The 27,334-nt window shown below is 37.6% G+C and overlaps 1 protein-coding gene across 2 annotated transcripts in view; it reads right to left on the bottom strand.

The window, feature by feature from the left end:
• DOCK1 (dedicator of cytokinesis 1) overlaps nt 1–27,334 on the bottom strand; it is a 298,286-nt gene that overhangs the window by 232,268 nt on the left and 38,684 nt on the right. Inside the window, exons 8-22 of one of the 2 annotated variants that reach the window (XM_062580681.1) lie at nt 25,512–25,669; nt 24,857–24,938; nt 24,271–24,406; nt 23,721–23,793; nt 20,898–20,977; nt 18,238–18,363; nt 16,641–16,765; nt 16,205–16,303; nt 14,905–14,977; nt 13,176–13,279; nt 12,503–12,686; nt 6,605–6,702; nt 3,049–3,138; nt 2,470–2,570; nt 456–590 (exon numbers count right to left, since the gene is read on the bottom strand). In XM_062580681.1, coding sequence (XP_062436665.1) covers nt 456–590; nt 2,470–2,570; nt 3,049–3,138; nt 6,605–6,702; nt 12,503–12,686; nt 13,176–13,279; nt 14,905–14,977; nt 16,205–16,303; nt 16,641–16,765; nt 18,238–18,363; nt 20,898–20,977; nt 23,721–23,793; nt 24,271–24,406; nt 24,857–24,938; nt 25,512–25,669 — 1,664 coding nt within the window. Of the gene's footprint in view, nt 1–455; nt 591–2,469; nt 2,571–3,048; nt 3,139–6,604; nt 6,703–12,502; nt 12,687–13,175; nt 13,280–14,904; nt 14,978–16,204; nt 16,304–16,640; nt 16,766–18,237; nt 18,364–20,897; nt 21,041–23,720; nt 23,794–24,270; nt 24,407–24,856; nt 24,939–25,511; nt 25,670–27,334 lie in introns of both variants that reach the window. The other variant, XM_062580680.1, reaches the window with a different exon arrangement.

Raw genomic sequence — 27,334 nt, forward strand, 5'->3', positions numbered from 1 at the left:
GGTCATCATTTCATTCTTGTTATAAGAGCAGCAAACTGACTGATCAGCTGATCAGCCTTCCTTACATATTAACTTCCTGGAGTGAGTGAAAACTGAGGTCAGGAAGCTATGAACCCCACCTGAAACCCACCTTGGTTACCAAACCCACCAAAACATAGACTGAAGACACCAAGCAACTCCCTCCGTATATTTGTAATATGTGTACAAATCAGCTTGGAAAGATCAGGGGAAAATATTTGGAGACAATTGCTCAAAGACTTATGCTGGACCAAATACAGTAACTTGCTACACAATAATATTATAAGTAAATAACCACCAGCAGCATGGTCAGAATGTGAACTTCATTATAACCACATCAGCGTAACAAAGTCGGAACTACTTCAATACTATCAATTACCACTAGGGCAGAAATAATACCCCAAATTACTGGAGGTTTCAGCATTCCCCATACTTACTGATTGAACAATATCCTGGACCGTACTATAAACTTGAAGATATACTCCAAAGCTTTCATAGCTTTAAACAGTTGATCAGTGACACCACACTTCTCAGCATTGTCAACATACGTCTTTAAAACTTTAGTGAGTTTTCTGTTTAAAAGCAAACATACAAGTTACAAGTACACTTACAGTCAAAAATTTCAACTTTGATGATTGTAAAGAAAAGCCACATACCCAAGCAATACCCATCAAATCATTATAAAAATAAATAAAACTTGCATAAAAATAAAAATATAAAAACTAAAATATAAAAATAAAATAATAAAATAATAATAATAATAAATAATAAATAATAAATAATAAAATAATAATAATAAATAATAAATAATAATAAAATAATAATAAAATAATAAATAATAAATAATAATAATAAAATAAAATAGTAAAATAATAAAATAAATAATAAAAAATAAATAGTAAAATAATAAAATAATAATAAAATAATAAATAAAAAACTAAATATAAAAACTTGCATAAAAAAATTATGCAAGTAATGAATCTCATTACATTTCCGGTTTTGCTTAAGAGTAGCTGCAATTTGGGAGAATCCCTGAGACACTGTTCTCAATAACAAAGCAAAACCAAAAACACTATCATATCATCCACTCTGAAGGCGGTACAGCAAGGCTTGGCAAGATTCATTCTGTTTTGGATATTTAGGGATATTTGGGCTAAATGGCTATTATAAAGACACAGCAATTAATAACAATTAAAAAATATTTAAAAGAAATTAAAAAATGAAACACAAACACTGTTAGAATTATAATGCAGAAAATAGGAGTTTCCTCTTCAAACAAGACCTGCCCTTTACATAGCTTTCCCAGGGATTTGGGGCTAAAAGTTGTGAAGAATTTTTCCAAATGTATATAACATGTACAAGTATGTACAAGTATATAACAGTACTTGGAAATTCTCTTACTCTATATTTTGAAGATATCAAATAACTGACTTCTAGCAAGGATAAATCAGCTGTTATAATGCAACTATGAGCAGTTCTGTTATAAGTCATTTTAACTACAGTGCGTGTTCCAACATGCACATTAGAAGTAAATAAGCACAACACTATCTACTACTAACAGAAAACAATATTGAGTATACAGGCGTCTTGATAGACGTGCATTTATCTTAAAAGAAATAAAAAGTCAACAAATTTCAGTGTACACGCTAGACAGAACTTCTCTTTAAGTAAACAAATTTGTCATAAATAAATAAAGAGGTAGAGGAGGCAGACACCACTCATGCCTATGGTTACAAATCAAGTCAAAACAGTTAACACTCCCGCCATCCTCAAGCCTACTTCTGTATGTCCCTCGCTCCCTATTTAGGGGAGGGAAGCCTGCCTTCGGCGCTCGCCGGCGGAAAGGGCTGCCTCCAGCGGTTGCTGACAAAGCCAGATGCCAGCCGAGGGCTGCTCCAGCCTTCACCCGCTTTACGCTGTGGCTTTAAGGCCAGGAAGTGACTGCAGTATCAGAGCTGAGACTAAAAGTCTAGTACTTCACTCTTTTAGTGTCAACACTTCCCAAACGTTTTCTGGTCACATAGCAGAGACTGTGTAAGAGCAAAGTGCACAGAGGCACACTTAAGACAGCAAAAATAATGAACTTCTGTTTTTCCTCACTACCTCCTCCCCACCGAACTGCTGTTGGGTACTTCTCAACTATAACTGCTAATTGTTATTGCAAGAATTTTTAATAAGAAAAACATTCCTAAACCAAATGGTCACTTCCTTTGAAACAACAAAATCAAGACTTTTACCTTGGTGTCAATGGAAGGCTTTATTATTTCAGAAGAGAAAGGTATACTATGCCTAATCTTCCCAAAAAACGCTTCCCACCTATAAGATACATGGGCAACTTCTTACTTAAACTATACAACTAAGTAAACAAACAGTATTAGCTGCAAGAGGAAAAAAAAGCCACATGAGACTCTTATTAGGGGGAGGAAAAAAAATAGTAGTTTTCAAATTTACGTGTAGGCTAATGTAGCACTGAAATGCTTCTTAATGTAGGTTTCCAAGACAGGATTAAAATGTTGAAATTTTCTGTCAGCAATCAGTCCAATGATAAATACCTGAAAAACAAGCATTAGTGCATTAGCCTCAGAAAATCTTTAATTCTGTACATTCAATCTTCATTTCCACATAAGCATTAAAAACAAGAGGTGGAAACTTTGACTTTTGGTTATCCTCTCAATATTTTAATATTCTCCTTTCCTGCAAAAATTCTCCACTCTTAAAGAAAGTTCATTCTTGACATGCGCACAGTTTTACAAATGCACCACACACTGCTCTTTATCTGCTAAAATATATGGACTTGATTCTTTCCATCTTTACTAGAAGGATGACTATGATGTGATGTGAACACTTCTGGATCAAGTCCACCTGAAATTTTAAATGTATCAACCACCTTCCATACATTCTAAGCCAAATTAATAAAACAAATCTTATTAGTTATAAATTTCATTCTAGCACTTACATCATACGTTTTACTGATTCATCAAATGATTACAGTATCCACAGCTTAGCCCATCCACAACAAACCAAACTTACCAAAGCATCAAACACTAGTGTGTCAAATGTCTCACTCTCCGAGTTCTCCATCATTATGTTAAAAAGTGCATCCAATGTATCTTGAAGGAACTACAAATAAATACTCAAGTCATCATACTTTAGAGGAAAAATGAAATTCAGATTTCACATAAATCTAGACATGTTTGCTTTCATTTATACTTCACACAGTACAAACTTTTAAAGGTTAGCTAGAAAAAGGAATATGTATTTTTTTCAGTGAATTACTTTTTAGTTGACTATAACTCATGAACACTCCAAAAGAAAAAAAAACCACAACCTCAAGAAAAAAAAAAGAAATCTCACATGGTACCTGAACAAAAAGATTTAACTTAGCAAATGAACAAAAGTATTTCAAGTTTCAGTATCAATGTACAGTTAACAGGATCATGCAGTTTTTGAGAACTGATGTTTCAGAGCACAGAACAGACAAGCAACTCAGTCTCATGCCAAATAAATCAAGTCATCCTCAGTAGTTTTCAGCTGAGCAATACCAAATGCACAGCATGAAGCATTTCACGACTGCATATACTCAGATCCACAATTTTAAACAACAGCATCCATGCAGGCATGGAGGGGGAAGAAAAAACACACAACCTTCTGCCCCAGCCCAAAACCTACAGGCCTCTCTCACTGTAACAGAGAAGGCTCTTCACTAGCCAGTTGGCTGGATACCCTGATCTGTGCAATATGAAAGCAAAAGCAGATTAGTGCCAGGGGCCCAAGTTAAGAAGAGTGATAAAAGATGTTTTGTGCATGTATAATCACAATATTTCTTCCCAGGGACAGTAAGTAGCACATGCATAGACTGGAGATGCTTATTTACACCATTGGTTTTTACCAGCCAAGAATTCTGTATCTGTGCCTTTTCTTCTGTCAGAAGACAAAAACATGGGATCCTCCCAGGCAGGATGAGGATGGATTACTGCCACAGAGTGGGTTTGTTTATGTTTAGGCAGGGGTTCAATGCACACTATTCTAGTAAGTTTACTGATCTCAAATGAAGTAAAAATATTTTTTGCCTGGTAAACTAGACAAAGTAGAATGGGGCAGGAATGAGGGAACAAGCATTAGGCAAATGTCTCCAGAGATCACAACCAGAAAGGGAAATTATACACACTGTGGGAGTGATGCAAAACCAGCAACTCCCACCTTCCTCCTTGAAAACATCTTGTATATACAAAGAGTCTGCTAGACCAAGTGTGATTATGTGGACTATTTACTTAATTCAGAGTTCAGTCTCATGAATTAACCTTCATTTAGCAGCTAAACTAAACACTGCTGAATGCCAAACAGTCCTCAAAAGAAGTGAATGTGGAGCATATCCATGTTACTAATATTTGAAGATAAAAAATAGAGATGCCAAAATGCTTGTAGCCAAATTTTTACATCAATAGACTACAGTTCTGCAGGAGAACCATCTCAACGTCACAACAGGATTTGAGGGAAAAAAAAAGAAAAAAGTGATAAACATCTTGCCATCCCATTCATTTAATTAAAGGGCACATAGGACGCATGGAAGTTTATATTAAAATATATAAGCATTAACTTGCATAAGGAAGGAGTAAAGCAGTTATGTACTTTTACAAGAGAATTTTCTACCTTGAAGAGAAGAAACGCTGACTGTTCCAAAACACTGCCTTGCAAAGTCCCTTCCACAAGGGCAACGGCCTGTGCTGTGACTTATTGAGTCTTTATATCACATTTGGCTATTAAAAATGGACTTCCATTGGCAGAGTTCATGTTACGTTAAAAGCTTTAAGTATGTTTACCATGACTTTACGTAAAGACCAAAAGAATACTCTAAAGTATATAGGCCATTGCAGTGACCTATGTTTATTACTTCTTGTCATCAAGAGTCACAGGAAAACATTTCTCAGGTAGGGAGCTAGTAAGACTAGTCGGATTATTAATTTACATTGTCAAGCCTCACAGATCATATGCGCTAATGTTATTAAAGTCAGAGCCTCCATCAAAGGAAGTTAACATTTACAGTTTCCAGGTACTACTAAAATAATCAGAACAAGTATCTTTGTGTGATCTCTTCTTAATCATAAATGAACACCAGTAGGTAGAGGTATTTTACTGGCATTAAAAAAAAAATAATAATAATTTAAAAGAGAATTTGACTGTTTTAATAAAAAATGTACTTTTCATGATATCCATAGCCTGTATCAGGTACTGTTTAAAAAATATGAAGGATGAAGAGCTGAAAGAATAGAAAGGAACAGTTACAAACTGGTTATTAATAATGTGCAGAGTAGTCTATAAAGAAAAAATTTTGAATATTACTGTAACAGATGGATAAAGTAAACAGTGGTCTTCTAAACAAAGAGTTAATGAAAATAGTAAAAAGAGCAATATTAAATGTTCATTCTTCTTCTGTGAGCATAAACTAACCTTTGGTCAGATTCCTATGTAAAAGAATGAAAAGGGAGCAGCAAGCCAAAGATTTCATGAGTTCTGCTATATAGAGATGAAAGACAGGAATGTAGATAGTTGGAAAACTCATACGAATATTGTCTTTAGTTAAACCTTGTTTGTGCTGCATCCTGTTGACGTTTCTAAGATCACTGATATCCACTAAGCAGTAATCTGCTGTATACTCTTCGATGCCATTTGGAGACTACTGAAAATTACCAATGACAGTACTGTGACAATACTTGTCACAAGTATCACTGTCACATTTTTAGCTATCAAATGATCCACAACAAAACAGCAGTAAATAGAACCTTTCTCAAAAATAAGTCATATGCAAAATGCTGTTTTCACCTCACTATTAATAAAGAATAATTAATGAAGAATTAAAGAACTATTAATAAAGTGTCAGTGGTCTCAGACATTTCAAATTCCTTCAAGATGAGGTATTCATTATGCGTCTATTAATCAAATTAAAATCCAAATTAAGTCCAAAAAAAAAAAAAAAAAAAAAATACAGGCCCTTAATGGTCACTATCCCCAAAACGTTACATCTTCTGACACATTATTAGATTTCATTTAGTATAACACTTACAATAAAGTCTCAGCCTACTCTTTTCCACAAACAAATCTACCTTTATGCAGGTCACTATAATCACTCAGTGATGATCACTCATGCCAATGTAAATAACTGGGCTCAACTAAATCATTTTCAGGAGATACAATTATCAAAAATCATAGCAGACATTAAGATGTATGCATTCCACATTCATATATTAAAAATGCATTTAACATCATGTAATCACTCTAAGATATTTTAACCTTACAAAGACAACACTCTTTACCACTGCGTATTTATATCTTAAAAAAATTACTGAAGTGCTGAATAATTCCTACATTATTAGAAATTTGCATTGTACATCTGTTTAACAGTGCTCAACATCTAATGTATTCTTTTAGGGAGGAGAGGGAGGTTAGTGTTCTGAAGGCTCAGAGACACCTAGTTACAGTTTCCTATGTGTTTGTGCAGGGTGCTACAGGGGGGAAGAGAATACTTTGAAATACAGGATACAGCAAAATTACAGTATCAAATTCATTTTTAAAGGAGCTAACTTATTACCTTAACCACTTCACCACCATCAACTTTCATTAACTGCTTCAAATTCTGCTGCAACAGATTTGTATTTGATCGCCATTTCAGAAGTCCCAAGAGATCAACTAGGGGAAAGAAAAAAAAATCATATGCAGGATAGCTACTTTTACTCGCACACTGTAACTATATTCAGGACAAACAAAATCTTTACTTCCACAGGTTAGTCATTCCTACTGGACAATAATATATTTCTATTATATGCATTACACTGCAGAAACCAAGTACAGTATTTCTATCATGAAAGAATTCTGAAAGGCTTTCAAAAAAGTCGATTGCTTTTGGCATGTCAGCATTAAAATCTAGGCCAAGGAAGTCTGATCCTTCAGTTTTAATTCTGCTGTACACAACAGTTGTATTTAGAAGAAGCAGCCAAAATGAAATTAGTCAGCCACCAGCACAGTGATATCTACATGGTTGCAATTCTTCGAGCGTTCATGTTTCTAGCTTCCTTGCTCTCGCTGAATAAAGTGAAAACAAAATAAGAGAAAAGGCAAGGCAAACAGTTGCAAACTAAGCTAATTCAGTGGAAAGCTGTCTGCTTAATAACTCATCATGTCCAGATTCCTTGAGCACTTCCAAGTACTGGACAGCTAAGACACAAAACAGATCAGATTACGAAACAAGTCAGGTGAAAGTAGTCCTGCTCCCAGGTTACAATCCCACTGCTAAGATCATGTCACTTTATCATTCAATGAAACTAAGGGAACAGAGAAAATAAACTTTCATTAGTCATGAAAGAAACAGAGCACCATTTCGCAGTATCCTTCAGGTATTTGCCCACGGACAATTGTGTTCCATCTGCAAATAACCATGCTAGTAAATATTAACGATCACACTAGAATGCCAGTAAGTTATACCCATACCAGCATTATTAGAAATGCGTGCCCCACCTGTGTGAACCTAGCATCGAAGAAACACTTCTCCCAGCCTCACTAAAGGTCTCCTTTCAGCGCAACACAAACTTTCTCTGTAACTCATTCTCAGCAGAAGAGCCAAAGAGAGAAAAGAGGTTTTAAAGACTGCCTTTAATTTAGCCACTAGATTATTAGGGCACATGACAAGCTGGTGGCCGACCTGCTGGAATGCAGCTCTGCAGAGAAGGACCTGGGAGTGCTGGTGGATGACAAGTTGACCGTGAGCCAGCAATGTGCTCTTGTGGCCAAAAAGGCCAATGGTCTCCTGGGCTCTATTAGGAAGAGTGTTGCCAGCAGGTCGAGGGAGGTGATCCTGCCCCTCTACTCAGCCCTGGGGAGGCCTCATCTCGAGTACTGCGTCCAGTTCTGGGCTCCCCAGCACAAGAGAGACATGGAGCTACTGGAGAGAGTCCAGTGTAGGGCTACAAAGATGGTCAGAGGGCTGGAGCACCTGCCCTAGGAGGAACGGCTGCGAGAGCTGGGCCTCTTCAGCCTGGGGAAGAGCAGACTGAGGGGGGATCTTATCAATGTGTACAAGTACCTGCAGGGAGGGTGTCAAGGGGATGGGGACAAACTCTTTTCAGTTGTCCTGTGTGACAGGACAAGAGGCAATGGGCAGAAATTGAAGCACAGGAAGTTCCGCCTGAGTGTGAGGGGGAATTTCTTCCCTGTGAGAGTGACGGAGCCCTGGACCAGGTTGCCCAGAGAGGTTGTGGTGTCTCCTTCTCTGGAGATCTTCAAGGCCTACCTGGATGCAGCCCCGTCTACCATGCTCTAGGTGACCCTGCTGAGTGGGGAGGTTGGACTAGATGATCTCCAGAGGTCCCCTCCTACCTTACTGAATCTATGATTCTATGACCATTCCCCGCATCCCCAAAAATATGGTTAATACTTATGTGAATTCTGCCAAGGGGAACTCCTACCAGCAATGACAAATACCTTACCCCAACCAATCACCCTCATGTATTTTATTCAAACATTCAAAGCAATAAAATGCTTAGGAAAATCTGCAACCGCAGAGGCGTGTTTATTCTATGAATCATATGGAGAAACAATGCAGCTGCTATACATTCCCCAGGATGTTTGCTTCAACAGAAGAAATAAGACTACTTTTAGTGGAATGAGCTGCAATTCTCCATAGGATAATTCCCCCTCTGAGCAGTCCTCAAATCAAAACGAGCTGCCTTCATCATCTTTGTATGTCATTCAGATCAAGGTAATTTGTGATTGTACAATGATGCCTAATAGAGATGAAGGCTTTATTTTATTTAATTCCAATGTCTTTCCTTTGAAGTAATCTTTCCTCTTAAGATTTTCTTCTTTTCATGACTTGTTTTATTTTAATTTTGTATTCACATCACCTTCATTGTTATGCCACACTAGCACCTGAATTGGTCATGTATACACTGCCTTAGTCATTACTTATTAATTGAATGATTAAATGACTAAGCAGAATTTTCTAAACTGTTCTACAAAAGCCTGGTCTCCTTGGTTCCTCGAAATTTTGCATTTCCCAGCTCATGCCTCTGGATCAGTAACACCTACTATTATCTAAAGCTTTAAGAGTCTTTCAGGCAGAAAGGGAAACTTAGAAATGCTTTTAGTAAGCATTACACACTCTCTGGATGCTTCACAAGAGCAAACACACATGTAAACCACTAGACAACTCTCTGCTGAAAAATTCCTCTGAACACCAATAGCCAAAGTCATTAGTGTATTTCCAGTTCTACTCTTATCACCCTAATAATAAAACAACGTCCGTCCTGATGATCTCACAACAGGTATTGATCAGACATACTATCCACAGGCAGTTCATGTAGAAGGGGATGTTGCTTTTGATGCCATTTTGTTCCTCCTTCTGTATTTGCTTCTAACTGACAGAATGAGATGACTCAAATACCAAAACTCCTCGGCCTATGCTGGAGTAAACAAGATCTCAGTTTGTCGCAACTCAGTGAGGGCAGTTGGAAGGAAAGCAAAAATACACATCTATGTCAGGACCTGGTCCTGACATCACGAATTGATCCAAAGCAGACCTTGCTATCCACCCACCTCAAGCACAGAAGGTCCAAAGTCCCTTGGCTCCAGACAAACAGATCAACTGAGATGCTCCCAATTGCAAGGGGATATCCCGTAACATATTGGATCTAGTTTCGTTTCCAGCCTAAAATAAACCACCTTGGGGTGTCCGCTAATGCGGTCAGAACCCCCAACACATCAGCAGCTACAAAGCAAACATGAGGCATCAAAGAGACAGTCAGTCCCCCAGATAAGGCAGAGGACCCAGTGCCACTATGCATGCTAAGACACTCGTGACGTGACATTGCTGATCACCACCTGAACAGGTCTCTTTTCTGACGCAAGATTCACACTGCCTTAAGTTCTAGAGGTTTAAGATAAAGACTCTACCGCTTTCCGTAAAAATACACTTGGTGTTCACATCACAGTGCTCTTCAGCCCATACAGGGTATCTCTGTCAAGAAGTCTTGAGCGCAGAATAAAAATAGAGGCATATATTGACTGAGTCCTGCAGATTCTGCCTCAAGTGACAAGGGAGGGCAGTCTCATCAAGAATCAAACAGCTGAACAGCATGTTCCCATGCCTCAAAGACCTGATTTGCTTCCTCATTCATCAGGTTGGTGGGGGAAGGATGGTTTCTGTTTGGTTAGTTTTGTTTGGTGGGGTTGGGGGAATGTTTGTTTTGGGGAGGGTTTTTTTGTTATTATTTTCTCTTGAACTTACACTGTTACTCAAAATGAATCGCAAAGCCTAAGAAAAGGCCAGCAGACAGTTTGTTGCTACTAATGCATTCTGCCATGAATCACGAACACCTGTTCAAATGTTAACCAAGTAAATAACTTAAAAATCCTGTTCTCTCTAGCTGAACTCTCATCAGTGCCAAATTTTACTACTCAGGAGACTTCTCAGATGCTAAGGACACAAGATACTACCAGAAAAGCAACATTTACAGGTTACTGTTCTTAAAGAATAAAAATCAAGAATATCCAAAGAGCTTATACATAGGACAGTCTGCAACATCAAATATAACACAGAAAAATATGATTTACTACCCACTTTCAAAATTACAAAAAAAAAAAAAAATTAAAGCCAATTCTAAAATGCTTACCAAAGGCGAAAGAAATAATGTAGATGGCCCAAAACACAATGTTCTCCTTTTGATCACCATTTTGGTAAATGAGCATAATCACGATTTTTTTGTTGTTAAAAAATTAAAAGGAACAATATCAGCTAACAATTCTACAGAAGTAAAAATCAGCTTCAGAAACTACAATCTGAACAGCACTGCCAATTTTTTAGGTGATAAACGAGATTTGCAGGGGTTTAATAGCATACTTTTTAATCCTCTTTCTAAATTGCCTAAGAACAACTGGTGATCTTGTTTAGTAACGTCATAATACTTTGAAAGGTTCACCTCTAGGAAGTTTCACAGACAATGTAATTATCAATAACATTAAATGACGATCAGCAGTCCAAAGAAAATGATATGCAAATAACACACAAAAATCTTCTCTTGGTCTTAATTTTAGTAACATTTCTTCTGTGAAAGCAAAGTCAATACATTGACCACTGTGAAATATTTCTAAATACTAATAAGCATTAGGAAACGCTGGGGAAAAACCTCTAATCTCAGTGACAAACAAAAAGCAGTAAGCAGCTCAATTCCACATGCTAGCTGGTTTCTGTGTTGTACCAAACCACAAAAATCACTGCTTTCTCCTCAAGATACGATTCCATATTTGCAATGGAATTCCAAAATTATTTCTGAATTTTTGCTGAGCATCCTCTCAGGCTATAAGACTGCCAGACTGCAGTGAATCCGATGTGCTCTGAATACAAAATAGCTAGAATGTGCTTTAATAGAGATATCGCTGAAAAGACTGCAGCAAAACTGTGAGGTGACTAGGAGGTCGTATCAGCACAGTCAACATCCTCCGTGGACAGAGCTGAACAAAGCAGCCATTGAAGTCACTAATTTCAGCAGTTACCCCCCATCCCAAACCCTTCGCACCCAGAGCCTTGACATCTGATGCTCTCAGCTGCTCCCTCTGTCCAGAGCCCTCACTTTTCATGAATCACCAAGGAGCAATCCCTTTCCCACAGATGACTGACTTGCTTCTAAGTGACCCACCCACACTCCAGAGTCTCCTTCTGGAGCAGCAAGGAGAACAAGGGATCACTCCATGGCAACTAAGCACAGAAAGGAAAGAGAAGGCACAGGCTGGCTATGTGAAATACTTGCTTTGTGGCTGTCATGAGCTCTAGTTTCCACAGGCTTTATATGCAGGCGGCCAGCTGACAGATGAAAAATATATGTAAGGCAGTTTTAAAAGGAACATGCCAACTCCAATCCTAGCAGTCTGTGCTATGTGGAGGCCCCTCTAAATCCTCCTGTCCTCTCCTGCTCATGTATCTTCTGCCCAACATAAGATGATGGCAAAGCTTTCTTCAGGTCATGCAGAAAATACAGAATATTTGACCTCAGAAATCTCACAAAACAGCTTATTTGGGACCACAGCCATGGCATTACCTGTTCTTGGGAGGTAGCACACAAGGGAACACCAGTCCTTAGTGCTATTTGACATCCACAAAAAAAACAAAACAAAACAAAAAAAAACAATGCTGTAGAGTATGTGTTCAGTATAATTCAGTGCAAGTTTCAACTACGTGACAAATGGATACAGAAACACTCCACTACCATACAGATATACACTGTTCTTAAGCAAAAGAAAGTACATGGGCAGAGCACAGGTTGGATACCGAGCTCTCGGCACATGCTTGTATCGTGTCCAGACAATTCATCCAACGCTCCATATTGCACAACTGACAAGCCCACACAGGTGAAGGAGGAGAGAAAAAACAGAAAAAGTCAACATACACATCTCCACTCAAATTGCAAGGAACAGAAGCTTGGCACTTCTGTGAACTTACCGTTCTGAGTAAGCTTTGTCGAACAAACTAGAGTGGAAATCTGGAAGGAGTCTTTGCTGATGGTGCAGCTTCCAAGGTTCTGCATGCTCTTTCCTGTAGCAGAGTGTCCCTTTTCTTCCAATTCTATTTTAGTGGATGGCAGACTTAAATACGTTGAGGCATCCTCCAGCTTCTTCGCTTCTGCCTGCAGCAGTGTTTTAAGTGCAATACAAAACATAATTAAGAAAAATCTTGAAAAAAGCCCTGGTAATAATAAAAGTTTGTTTTTACAGTGTATTTTCTTAGGTTTGCTCCAGAACTGGAAGTATCCAGTGGGCTTTAAGAGTAAGAATTAATCACTAATCCATCTGCAGCCATCAAGAAGTGACACTTAGAGGGCTGGAGAAGCAACTTCTCCAGCCATGAAAATCCATATAAGAAAGATGCAGTGACAACTCTTGGAAATTCAACCACTAAAACATTCCCAGAAAATCACGTTCAACGTTTGACCATCAACTTGCCAAATAGGCCAACTGCATAGTAAGTGGTATTTATCTGCCTGATAATTTCTGTAACGTATTTTTCTATGCAGTTACAATGAAACTCATGTAAAACAAAAGTAATTCACTAAAAGTAAATAATCCTCACACTCATCTGGCTATTATGGAAAGACTAAAGTATCTCAAAAATCTACCTTATAAACTATAAGGTCATGTTCTCCATCTCTCAAAGTTGTTCCATCATATCTCATGAGCTTCACAAATGCTAGGGCAAATATTTTCTCAGATTTGTCTTTGGCTGTTAAAAATAAACAAACACATAGTTAAGTATTCAGTAAATACACTTCACCTAAATTTCAAAAAACAAACACCCTGTAAGTGCGTGACCACAGTAAAGATTCTCAAATGGAGAAAAATGTATAAGAAATTAGGAGAGGATCTTTTATATATAAGATAAAACCCAAAAATTTGAAAAATAAATGCATAAGAACCTGACCGCACCAGGAGCAGCTAAACGCTTAATATGTCTAAAATCTGTTTACTGAAAGCACTGAATTGAGGCAACTTAAAATATCTGATGCAATTATAATGCTCATGTTTTTCAGACTTAAAAAAAATGGTAGTGCTCTGTAACTAGAATAAGGATTTAAAGATCAGCAATGTGGACCTCATCTGCCATTTAGTGTTGGAACCCAAGAGCCAAAACAGGAATTTGATCCGCAACAACGGCTGGAGTGGCACAGCCAAGATTTTTTTTGTTTTGTTTTGTTTATTTGTTTTTTTAAAAAAAGGCAATGGAGTAAACAGAAAGCACGAAGTACAGTAAGAAATAAAACGAGAAGGAAAGTACAATCAACTTGAGTTAGCCCAAGGAGCCTACGAGACAGCACTGTGACCCAAATGCACAGTCTATAATGAATATTCAATTGAGACCAATATAAACTATTGCATCATCATTTAAATTTGTCCAACTCTAGTAATTTGTAGTTCAGTCATAACTATGACACTCATTTTCTGTACATACTTTAATGGAATGAGAGCTGCTACTGAAAGCAAAGTAAATCATTGATTAACGACCAATTTAGAAAACATACGTCTTTAAATAACTAGAATGGAATAACACATCACACGCATACATGGAAAGCATTACAAACCCTAAAATTCATCCAGTGGACATCTGATTAACACTTATTCTACAGTAAAAAGTTTTGCTGCAGATTTTGAAAGGCGTTCAAGACAACTGCAATGTAATGGTTACATTGAATGAACATTAATCACAACTCCCAAACATTACTAATAAAGCAACTATTAAAAAAAGAATGAAAAAACTGTCTAGCTGTCTTGGTTTGATCCTCAGTAACTCAAAGGATCTCAGCTGCCAGACACATTACAAGAAAGTCAAGGTGAACCACAAGCTCTCAAATATCTTTAGATCCGAATTACTTCAAAACAAACCACAAGTTAATGTCAGAACCAAAAGCGGAAACCAAGTTTCTCAATAGCCAGCACAGCAATTACTGATGTTAAGCCTACTGTCACCTCACTTTGGAGTTCCATTTTAAACACAGTACTGTTAGATTTCTTTATTATTTCCCTACTCATCCTACCTCTCAGATATGCAATACCACAGCCCTTCCAGTTGCTAACTGAAAGGCTTTATTCACTAGCCCTTTTATTTGACTTAGAGAACTAACTGTGCAGGAAAGGAAAAGGACGATGCCAAAGGTTAAGAGTGAGGAAGAAGCTGTAAAGGGAAAAGAAGTTCAGATCTTAATATAAAACAAGCAGGAAAAATACACATCTTATCCCTATACTAAAAGCAATTACAATAGTGTAGTACAAATTAGGAACTTTATGCCCATTTCTGCAGACATTAGCACTGGACGCTGAAAAGAATCATGATGAAAAGGCTGAAATACTTACAGTCCTGCGATGATCTATGGCGGAACGTGAACCTTAAGTGACTACGGTTCACATCTTCAATAGGGATTGCAACCTTCACATATTGGGAAAGGAGGAAACAGGAAGGAGAAAAAAAAACATTGAGTACTGTATCTTCAAACAGCTTCTACCACTATCAAATTTCATCTAGATGCTTTGAAAGCCAGTTCTACGTCTTCAATTACTATTTTAGCTTTCTCATATTTTTTCAATAAGAGTCTTGGCTCTTTCCAATGAATTAGTGTTAAGGATGACCAGCCTTAGCTTTGCATACAAGACCTTGAGAGGTCACAAATCCCCGGGGGGGGGGGGGGGGGGGGAGGGGCAAATTATCACTATTTTTGCAGAAACACAAGGAAAGAATCAAGCTTGCTAAGTTCCCCAACAAGATCTGCAGATACTCCAGGCCACAGAGATGTGACATCTGATCCACCCATAACTACTGATGACAACAGTTGTGAGAAACCCCTATCAATTCAGCTCAACAAACTGCCGTCTTTTTTTCTTCTCCCTCTTCTTTTCTCTTCTCACCTTGCGTATGTTGTTGAAAACCACTAACTTCCAAAAATGATGTGGAAAATAAAAAAAACAGAGATGTAACCAACAGTCTTGTCCCCCTCAGTATTTTGCTAGAGCTGTCTTATTTTCTTAATTCCATCACTTCCAGTTTCTGTACTGCCTTTGCTCCCTCAGCTCCACACCTAGGTTTTTGTGACTCCCTGGAAGCCACTTTCTGGCTCCACATGCCGTGAGGAGGACCTTTGGTGTTGAAAGAAAAGCATGCAGGGGTGGGTAAGAATATAGGTTTTCAATCCGGAAGCACTGCTTCCATTGACTACAGCTAGACATAATATATTTCAGACTGCTAGCATCAGCCTCATCCATTAAAGCCTGGTGCTTTAGCTTAAGTGTTACTAAGCTAAGCAAATTCAGCAAGTTTAAAGCACAATCAACCAGATCCAAAACAGTGATGAGTTCATCACCGTGGAAATCACATTTTAACCTCAATATGCTGCTTCTCTATGTCAGTCTTTGAAATAAAGAAAATTCACTCCTAAACAAATGTTTGAATGCCCCTGTAACAGTTTTCCTGATCAAAAGGATAAAATTATTAATAAAAGTCAAATCTATTTTCTAGCAACCTCTGAATGCCTTCCTGTTATCTGCTCTTAAACATGGTCACAATCATTAACAACCCCAGTTCTGTGCTTCAAGATCTTTCCTCTAAAAAATTATATTCATACTTTTGATTAACTTGAGAAGTTAATGTATTATTACATACCTTTACAGTCTCAAACCAGCGAGGCTGCTTTACTTGATAGTATATTACTGACTTGTACTCTGAGATGGCTTCATCACCAGCACCAGGAAAAATAACACTCTTGAAAATAGAAACAATAGAGAAAGTGTTAACACCTATCTTAAACTCCATTTTTTCACTGGAGAAGGAAAAGAAAGTTAGCAAGTAGATCAAAATAAGACAGAATGGCCTACACTCAGAGCTCCTCTTAAAATGCGTATTGAACAGCGTGTATTAGTATCACAAAATGTATTTAGTTATGAAACGTTACAAAACCTTGTTGCAAATCAAAGTAAACACGCTGACAAATATCTGGAAAGACACTGAAAAGGCTCAAATTGAAGCACACTAGAAGTTCAAAGGAAAGAAAAAGAAAACACCCACACAACCACCCCACAGATGTTAACAACATTAACACCTCTAATCTTTTGCCATCTTCATCATAAACAGACACTGTAACTTCCACGTTCTTTGCTGTTGTTTTACTGCCTTTGTCAAAATCGCCCTGAACCAATGTTACATAGATGTCATTACGAACATCACCTAAAAGAAAAGAGAGGACAAAGCTTTTAGTGATTTTCACAGACTGCACCTGCTGATTTGTGAAACCAACAACGCAGGGAACCAATGCCCAAGGCATTTTAAGGATAATTATACACATATATAGCAAAATATTAAAAAGCCACATCATCTTGAACATGCACAACAAATAGTACTGAAAAAAAGGTATGTTTAGCTAGAACTGGGCTAAGACTGCTAAGATTTGACCTATCAAGGCATGGTGTACCAAGATGAACTAAGATAACTCCAGAAAGCCAAAACATCCACAAGTGTTTTTGAAGTGAAAGAAGGTCATGTCATTAACAGCAAATACCCTATTACTCCAAAAATATCTCATCAAACTTCCATTTTCTTTTTTTTATCACTAATTTTAACTCTGTATTATCTTGAAAGGATCAATTTCAGTATTATCATTAATTTATTCCAAACAACTGGTACTTTAATACAGATGTCTGCTTAATCTTTTAAGTTGGGAGATGGCTTGACAGTTTTGCTGCTTGGGGCAATGCAAGGAGGGGTTATATTTAGCTTTATGTCTTAAAACACTCTCCAACTACATCATCATTCAATTCAAATGCTGAAAGCATTGAAATAGGTGACTTTCAGTAATTTCATGAGACAGATGATCTACATGCCACATACCATCATAACAAGTAGAGATGTTGAGACACTTGCACCGTATTGGATATATTTGAAAACAAGAGATATTTAAAATGACAAGAATAGAGGTAGCAACTATACGGTTCTGCATACACACACACGGCTCTTTCAAACATATTACCAAAATCTAGCACAACCTTAAGTCACTTGTGTATCTCTAAATCAAGTTATTCCCTCCAAACACCTCATCTGCTTTCTGGTCTTGCTTCATTGCAAGAGATGCATCTTACATAAGTCCTTGCTAAGCAAATAACATGAAGCAGATTAAAGGAGACTAGATCCTTTGATGATGTATTTCCAATGTACATCATACCTTGGTTCCTTTTTTCCCCACCCTCACCACAGCTCCTTCATGTACACATATTTAAAGAAGGTTAAAAGCTAACAAAGCAAAATTAATTCAGCACAACGGCACACAATTCATACACTTACAATGAATGCTGAATCCATTTAATTGTCCACTTGAACATACACTTTACTCTGGCTCTTTTTGAACTTTTAACAATTGTAAAGAAGATTCAACTACAGCACGGGCAAAATTTTAAAAACCAGAAACAGATGAAATAAATCCACAAAAACATTGTGCTGACTTGTTAGTGCACATAGGTAAGTTTCAGTAAGTGTTCAACATTTTAAAATCTTTTTCTTTTAAAAAAAAGAAGTGATCAAAAATAAAAATATTTTAGTGACAAAATGAGGTTGTTGAAGTTATGTAATTCGGATTACCATCTTTATTTTAACTGATATGAAAATATTATTCTTACTAGGATCCCAATCCAGTAGTTTATACTTACCAGGCATAATAATCTCTGGAAACCCCATTTTCCGAGCCACAGCTGTGGACCTGTCCACTAAATGTGGAAATTCTTTTCTAATCTGATGAATATCTCCTGGAAGAAGTTTCAAAGTCACCCACAGACCTGTTGTGTAAAGAACACAATTGTTAAACTTGTGTTTTTTTCTAGTTATTATAGAAAAAACACTTACGAATATTTTTACCTTACAAAAATAACACTTTACAACACTCAAAGCACACATTTAAGAAAAATCTCAAAATACAAATACAACTCTTCAAACCAAGATATGAGTACAGTACACTTAACCTATAGTTCTATTATAGCAAACTTCTTGGAAAAGAAAAAAAAATCCACATCTTGAAGCTGATAAGCTATTTAAATAAAAAAATAAAAATAACACCCACAGAGAAGCTGAAAATCTGTGCAAGATGAGCTATGCCTCTGTAGCATGCACCTTCTAGCAATACCATCTAGGAGGCCTCTTGGCAAGACAGTCAGGTCACAGTGAAAGAGCATATTCAAATACAGATGCACGCAGGTTCCTGTGCACAGGCTTACTAAAGCCAAAGACTTCAGTAAGAGTCTAATGGCTTCACTATAATAGGTATTAATTCAGAGGAAAACCAGGTTGTCAGATCATGCAAACTGGAATAAGGAAGTTGAAATCTTCAGATATCAGCTGGACAGACTGAAGCCTGCAGTGTGAAGAACATAAGCAAGCCTATAGTGCCCTTTAGATGAAGCTGGAGCATCCCTAGAAGAATTCCCCTTCCTCATAGTATTTTGAAAAACAGTCTCTCTTATCACTGAAGTCTTACTCAAAGGGTTTTGTAGAAATACGGTTATTAAGCCATTAATAGGATTGCCTCAAGCTTGTATCTACCCTCTGAAATCCTCAGGAGCTCCTTCTAATGAAATGTTTTATCTTCCACAGCAGGGAAAAAAAAAAAACACAGAAGTGGCAACATTGGTTAGAATGGAAGAACTAAAGAAATATTAAAACCAGTATCTAGTTACCAATAAAGACAGCACCAACAGTTTATATGTACCCTGAATTGATTCATCACTCCCTCCCACGTAAGTTGCTTTTACTGCACTAAACTCAAAAAAGTAATTTACCCCTACAGCAATTTGCACAGTTTACATTTTTCACTTTACTATCAGAAAGTGTCCCTAAGAAGCCACTGCTTGCCAGCTAACATCAGGCATAGCTGTCAGAGAAAGAGATACAGAAACAAAGGAATGATTTCTTACACAGTTGGTAAAGTTGGCTGACAATTAAGTTGAGCACGAAAATTGTAACAGCAATTTTCAGAAAAAAAAGTCCTAAAATAAGATCTATGAAAATAAAAGTCTTCATCATTCAAATTGTGGGTTGTCCCATTACACACACAATTAACTATGCATTCATTTTGTATACATTTGGCAGCTAACATTCTTTTCTATTAAAATATCTTATAAAAGGCTGTAAAAGCTGACTTGCTGCCAGAGAGAGCTCCAACAGCCACTGTTTCATTAAATAGCAACTGTACCTACAATGACTGGCTAAGCAACTATGCTTCATCCTTTTTTGTTTCTTTTTTTGGAGGGAGGGGGAAAAGAATTTGAAATGAATCAAAGAAGTCTCACCAAGTTTTCTCCCTTACAATATTCATCAGTGGCAGCTGAAAATAGGAAAAAAAGAGTACGTCTAGATTTTCCTGTTTAGCTAATAGATAATATAAGGAATCAACAATTTAAGATTTATTTCCTTACTGTAAATTAGCAAAAATCAACAAAAAAGGAGATGGTTTTCCTTATATCTATTGTTCAGATACCCTCTACAAACAACACAGATATTCACATACGGAGTGTTAACTGGAAATTCTGCATTTGCATGCTTAACAGGATGTTAATCCAAACCAAAAAGAGACTAAAGCCAATACAGTGTTAACTAGCATACAGCTCCCTTTAACTGGGAGACATATCACAGTCAAGAAGTGTTGTATGCAAAAAACAGACTTTGGAAGCAAACACAATTTCATGTCAGCAGAGCATACACTGAATTATGAACGGTGACATTAACAGCCTGTAAGACAAGGTAATCAACAGGGTTGTCTTGTTCTGCAGCTGTCCTCACCACCTTGGAGCACAAACTGGTATCAGCTCTGACGACAGTAACTCCCTTGTCTTCTTGATCGGGAGGCAACTGCTGTGAACACGGTTGCTAACAGGAAAAATGAGGAGGAAAAACAGGCAGGAGAAGGAGTACTCCTTCCTTCAACATGTGGAGGCCCAAGTCCAGAGCTGAAGGGCAGGAAAGCCAGTTTCCTCAATCACTGTTTCAAATACAGAAATATACTATGTGGGGAGGGTAAAAACATTAAGATGTCCACGTTACACACACGCTGCAGGGGAAGGACAGACAACTTCAGCTGAGCAAGTTAACACTGGAGAGGGGGGATAAAGAGGGCAGGAGGGAATAGCAAAAAGGTACAGAGCGGATGGGAAAGAGTGGGAAAAAAAAACAGTGCAAGTACATGTTCTAAGACTAAAGAAGAGCAAAAACTTGAAGTTAATATTATGCACCCTGGAGTCCAAATTAAAGTAATCACATGTTGTAATTCAAGCAGTAAGATGTTTTCTACATGCCAGTTTATATAAAGAACAATACTTACCCTGACCCTTGTGGTTAACTTCTTTAGCAGCAATCACTTTGTTTATAACAGTCTGAAGGAAATCATTCTCCCCTGCCACCCTGGGTGAAAAACGGGATGATATGTTCAGCTGCTTGTGTCGAATGGCGTCATCCAACGCTAGCCTGGAGGATGCACGACGACCAACACCAGGAAACAAAGGGTCACAGAAAACCAGAAGTCACAGTAACAAGGGAACACAAAAGATCGTATCATAGTTGTGACAAAGAGTATTGATTAGTCAACGCAAGACAAAGGACAGGAAAGGTAACAAGACAGACACGGGAAGATCATTAATCAGAAAAATGCTGATCTACTAAAGAGAAGTACAGCAAACTTAGGTTGCTGCTTCTCCCTTCAGGAACATGCATGCACAGGTCCCAGTAATACTTTATCGGGAGAGGAAGGATGTGTCCCACCTGAGAATCCCCTGTTAAGCAGTGAAAACCTATACAGGCAGGTTTTCTAAAACAGGTATATAGCAGATGGGCCCCGCTAAACTTTCAGGGTCACTTCTACAATTATAAATTAAGCAGTAATGCATACTGTTTGAAGGAAAAGCAACTAAAAATTTCGCAGAAATGGCATAGGACAAGAAAAGCAGATAACCCAAACATTTTGTTAAATTTCATGAATAAATGAAAAGATGAAATCTATAAATAAAAAGCAGCATTAAGTGTCATTTAAGTAATCTTGCCAAGTGCTTTCGACAGCCATTGTATTTGTGGCTAGTGAATGAATACAAACAAACAAAGATACAAAAACAGAATTGCATGTGGTACAACAGAAGCAAAGCATGAAATGGGGAAGAAAAGTGTGGCTCATATATATAGCCTAAGTGTACATTAGAAATGATGACAGCAGTATTCATTGCATGTTTGCATATTACTCATACTGTTTGGTACATACTTTTCCCTGAAAGATATTTTAATTTATTGTAGCAAAGAATTACATTGTACCTCTTTTCAAAAAGCTGATTTATAGACACAGAAAAAATAAATCAGTTTTAATGGAGCAGAAAACTAGATGTTCCATTAGCATCCAGTCTCATTCAAAGATTCATTTTCATCACATACTTCCACACTAAAAAATTAGCTTGCTATTGTTTACCATACAATAAACAAATTCTCTTTCTTAATGCCTTTGGTTCTCGCTAAAAATAACATTAAATTTCTAATTGTCGTAATGTTTAACACCCTCTGCACCACTCCGTTGACATCTTTACATACAAATGAAGTGTTTCCAGACATCAGGCATACATCACCTGCACTCCCTACAGCACCTGCAGACCTCACAGTTCTCTCAGCATCCCTACAGGCTCTTGCAGACTGCAAGATGTCTTGAATTAGACTTATTTTCTAAAGTAAAATTAATCAGATATTAAATTATTTTAAGCTTATTAAAGTTACTGAAACCCTGCAGATATCCATTAGTACATTAATCAGGGAACTCGGTTAACGTAACTATCTTTTACTGTTTTGAACAGGTTGTAATCTACATTTCACGCAATGGTAAAACTGAAGATTCACATTTTATGAGCATGTATTCGACCTATCCCTTCTACCTTTCCCCACTCAACAGAAAAAAACCTATGAACTACAGATGGAACTGAATATCACCATTCTTCTTAGTTAATAAGCTTTCATATAAAAACATTTCTTTCAAAATTAATAATACTTATGCACATATCTGCATACAAAAATTCAGACCAGTACAAAAAATTCAGTATTTCTTGGTATGATTTTATGGCTTGAAGTCCAAGCTGATCTTCAATATTACTCGAAATACTGACGTCAACATTTATTTTGCTTTACAGGGATACTATGATTAGATTTCACATAACGCGCTGTATATTTTTAATATTTTCTCCCTCTCTTTCCCCAAAAAGCTCTACATTAACTATTGTCTAATTCAATTATTGTCCACTCTAAACAGAGTGAACAGAGTGGCTATAACCTTCTCATTCTATTATTCTAGTCATTACTTTTGGGACACCAAAACAAGCAAATAAACAAGCTAAAAAAAAAAAAAAATACACCACAATCTTCGTGTCAGCAATCTTAAGAGTTGGTCTGGGAAGGTATGCAATTTTGGGTGACTACAAATAAAACCAGGTCCATCTAAGAGACTGGACTTCTTGATTCTGTAAAGTAACTATAACAGACACGCGCAGCAGATAAACCTTCCGCATCACCCAACCAAAATCCTTCGGGTTTCTGGTAAAAGTCTCCTAAGATAAAGTTGAAGTAAGAGAACAGATTCTAGTCATCTTTCAAATTTTTACCATTTGTTTCTATGCAGTTACTGTGGCCCCTACCACGAAATTTTATCTGCTACCAAGAAAAGGGTAAGTGTTATCATTAACTCATTTCACAGAAATAACCTGTAGCGGATGTTGGTAACGCTGCTGATCATTAGCATTCTCAGTCAGATTTGAACAACCAATATATATGTATATATATATTCATTTATATATTGAACAAACAATGTAACTATTTTAAGTATCTGCTCTTACACATTATCTCTCTGGCATCTTTAAACAACAAGAAAGAAGGAAACAAAACAGAGAATGCACGTTTTAAACTCAGGGCTTAAAAAACATAATTTCCTGGAGCTACCACTACTATAAATAACGAGAAATTATCAAGAAGAAATATTAGTAAGTACTGCACAAGATAAAACTTCAAAAACAAGTAAATTTTTTACTTCAGAATATCTACAGAACATTCGTATCAACCCCAAGACTAAGTTCATTAGCTGATTTTGTAACGCTTCTGCTCATGCTTTCAATTATTCCCTACTTACGGTTGAAATGGTATGAAGTGTTGTTTGTCCTCGTCATCAACTTTCCCGTTAATTATGTCAGTAACATCCATTACTGAAAACAAGAACAAAATGTATGGAATTAAATGATCAACGCAGGAAGGAGGGTTTTGAATTCACTGGAATACACCAGGCACTGGAAACAGTAACTCTACCTCTATTACAAGTTGCTTACAAAAATACAATTTCAGAATCATCATGGCATAGAACAACATTTAGTTTCAAATAAAAACTAACTGTGCAAAGAAACAGAACTGACTTAATAAATAAGAATTTTTGTTAGTTCTAGTTTTGTATCTTCAAACTTTTGCCTGTGAAGAACCACCACAAGGACTCGCACTTTGCCACCTTTGTGAACTCTACCCAACTGCAATTCCTGAAAGCTACAGGAAATCCTATAGCAGAGTGATAAATCTGATTAAACCACGAACACATTTTAATTTATACAATCCTACCGGAGTTTCTCACACACAACCTCCTATGTAACCATGAAGTTTAACACAGACAGATCTAATGAACAAAGAAAAGTTACCTGCTACTCCAAAAGGCCGCCGGAGCCCAAAGGTTAATTTTCTCGTATTGTTGTCTCTCAGTTCCATTCTGCCCACTCTCACAATTTGACACACAAAACTGATTTTCTCTCTTTTCAGGTCTTTGCTGCCAAGGTCCTAGGAAATATTAGTTCCTTCAGATTACTTATACAAATTGAATTTCAAGTTCTATTTTAGAAGACAGAAGAAGTTTGTTGCTTAGAATCTGCTTTTGTCAAACTAGCCTCTAGCACCAGAGCAAATTATTCTCACAGTGAAAGAATTTTCATACCAGTACTTAACGTCTCATCTTGAATTCTGTGCAAATTAATTGCTTTGAAAGCCAAATCATTTCTAATTTAAAGTCCTTTCTAATAAGTTAAATCTTCACAAATACAGAAGAGGAGAAACTTAGGTGTTTAGCATTTTTCAGTAGTCACTTATGAGAAATGTCTCACACTACTCTTCGCCAGGACCATTCCCTGTGGAGATAATTCCACGTCTAAGTACAAATCATTAAATTCTTCAATTATTCACAAGCTACAAGTTCTTTAAACTCTATAAACTCAACCGACCCCACACACTTACAGTGAACACTGCTCGAAGGTTATGCAATCTGTCTATATCTTTGGGGAGTCCAGAGCTTGACCACCGCACCAAGTAGTTTTCACTGAAAGAATAATGTTTTGAGAACTTTTTGTTTAAACAGCTTCCTTTAACATAAGCATCTAAAATCAGCCTCGGGATTTACAGAAGACTACTTTAAACCCAATTTCTATCCTAAACAAATGAATATTTACTTATTAGACAGCTGCTATTTTACTTCGTGCATATCCTTTATAAAAGGAAGCAGCTCTCCAGCAGCAAAGCACAGGAGTTTCTTTAAGGAAGGAGAGAATCTAGAAATCTAACTCATTACTGTCAAGGCTGCGGTGAGGAAGTGCACAAAGCCTTGCAGGTGTGTTCCTGTCTCATTTAAGCTCTGCACTTATGGAACTAAAGATACAATGCAAAAAGGAACAGTGTGACTCAGAGGTACCCCAGGTGGAGGAACTTGCCTGATGGTGTGCTGAGCAAGACAATGAAGAGCTGCTGTACTGTAGCTTCCCAAATAACCTTGTCCTGCACATTTCAAAAGAAATCTGACCTTAAGCCCCTCTCATCCTGCAAAACTATCTTACTACTAAAGCTGAGTAGCACGGATTAGGGAGTACACTCAGTGCCGGAGATAGATGACACTAACCTGATAAATTTTGATTCCAGTGGATCATAGAGAGACATAAGGACTTCAGCATCTTCTCCTATTTTGCAAACTACATTTTTCAAATTTACAAATAAAGCAAATGAAGGAGTGGCAGCAAACTTGGCTTGTCTGTTGATATCAATATTCTGTTTTTGAGACTGTAATTCAAGAACAGAGGAAACTTAGATTCAACTTGGTCTAACAAATCTCCCACCATCGTAAAACATTCTTTCTAAAAGCTTCTAGCCAGATGAAAAAGCAGGTGTTGTCTGTTGAGTGTCTGCTCCCGTCATCATCGCTTATATTAGATTTAGAAAAAGTAGTCTGTCATAAATCCTATCATGAAGTCCCATACCATCAGCAGAGATTTGTTCACTTATCAAAAAACCAGTAAACAAACGGAGCAAACCACAGAGCCTCAGAAATACCTGATAAAAAATGAAGCTTGTTCTCTGCTGCATCTGCTGTTTTTATGGCAGGCACAGAGCACCAATAAAGAGGGGAGAGAAGATAGTGCTAGTGCTGTAATTTCTACAGGTTATCACACCTCATCCTTTACCTAAACCTTCCATGAACTATTTTATCTAGATGGAAGGGAGGAACACACATGGGACAAAACGAAAAGGGGAGATGGAGGCAGGAGAAGAACAATAAAACAAGATGCTGTCCAGAGCAGAGACTAGATGCCGAGAGCTCCCGAGCTGCATGGAGCCACTGAGCTCAGCCCACATCTCTCTCCTCAGGGGATCACATGCTCGCAGTAGCAACACACACTGCTGCTCTCAGCCTCCCCTCCCAAGGGCAGCCCTTGCACAGCAGCACCTCGAAGCCTCCCAACCACCCTGCCTGGTGCTCCGCTCCCAGAAGATTCCTATCAACACTCTCCAAAACGCACTGCGCCCAGCCACCCTTCTCCTAGTTTCCACCTTCGGTCTTTGCCCGGAGCAATGAGCTTGAGTGTCTCCCTCTGTCCTTGCCATCACTCTAAGGAATGCACAGAATTGCAAAAGCTCCTCTGTCTTCACCGAAACTCCACAGAAACAGCCTGAATTCCCTTGCGGTCAAGAGTACTCAGCAGCAAAAACCTGAAGCTTAGACACCAGCAGGTTGTCTAGGTCCATGCACATCAGCTGATGCACAAAAAGCCCTACAGAGCTACTCTTAAAATACTACAGGTGGTGCTGGAGAGGAAGAGACAGGACACACTGGATCTATACTCTTTCTACTGTACTTTTTATATTTACAGGAAACTAAAAAGAGAGATCATTTTTAGGGAAACAAAAGGAAAGTAGGGTATGACTGCTGAAACTGTTTGAGGCAGGGACACGGGGGAAAAAAAAACTCTGAATGGAAAAATGTACTAGTTTAAAATGTAAGTAGAGACTGAACGGGATTTGAACTAGTGCATTTCTACATCAAGCTTTTTTACAGGCTGTGAGCCCGTATATGGCCCACTACAACTCAGTAGAATACAGTAACTCATTCAGTTGCACTAAGGCACTCAAAAGCAGCTCCTCAGAAATACTGTGTTCCTGACACTGGGAGCATTCTTTGCAACATAAATCCTTTCTCTTTTAAAAAATAAAATTTGAATTGCAAATAAGTTGACCACTTAAGCCTCACAAAAATCTTCAAAACTGCTCCCTACAATTCAACAAACAAATTTTCAGGACTGGCATACTGAAAAAATCACAAAAACTGAGTAAGCACAGCATTCTACTTGATTCTCAAAAATACCCCCTCATGACAACCTAAGATACAGATGTGCTACGTACGCAGTAGCCTCTGCACCTCTCGTATTAACATACAAACGTAGCCGACCG

Source organism: Rhea pennata, chromosome 7, assembly GCF_028389875.1.
Source record: "Rhea pennata isolate bPtePen1 chromosome 7, bPtePen1.pri, whole genome shotgun sequence".
In the NCBI taxonomy this organism is placed as follows: Eukaryota; Metazoa; Chordata; class Aves; order Rheiformes; family Rheidae; genus Rhea; species Rhea pennata.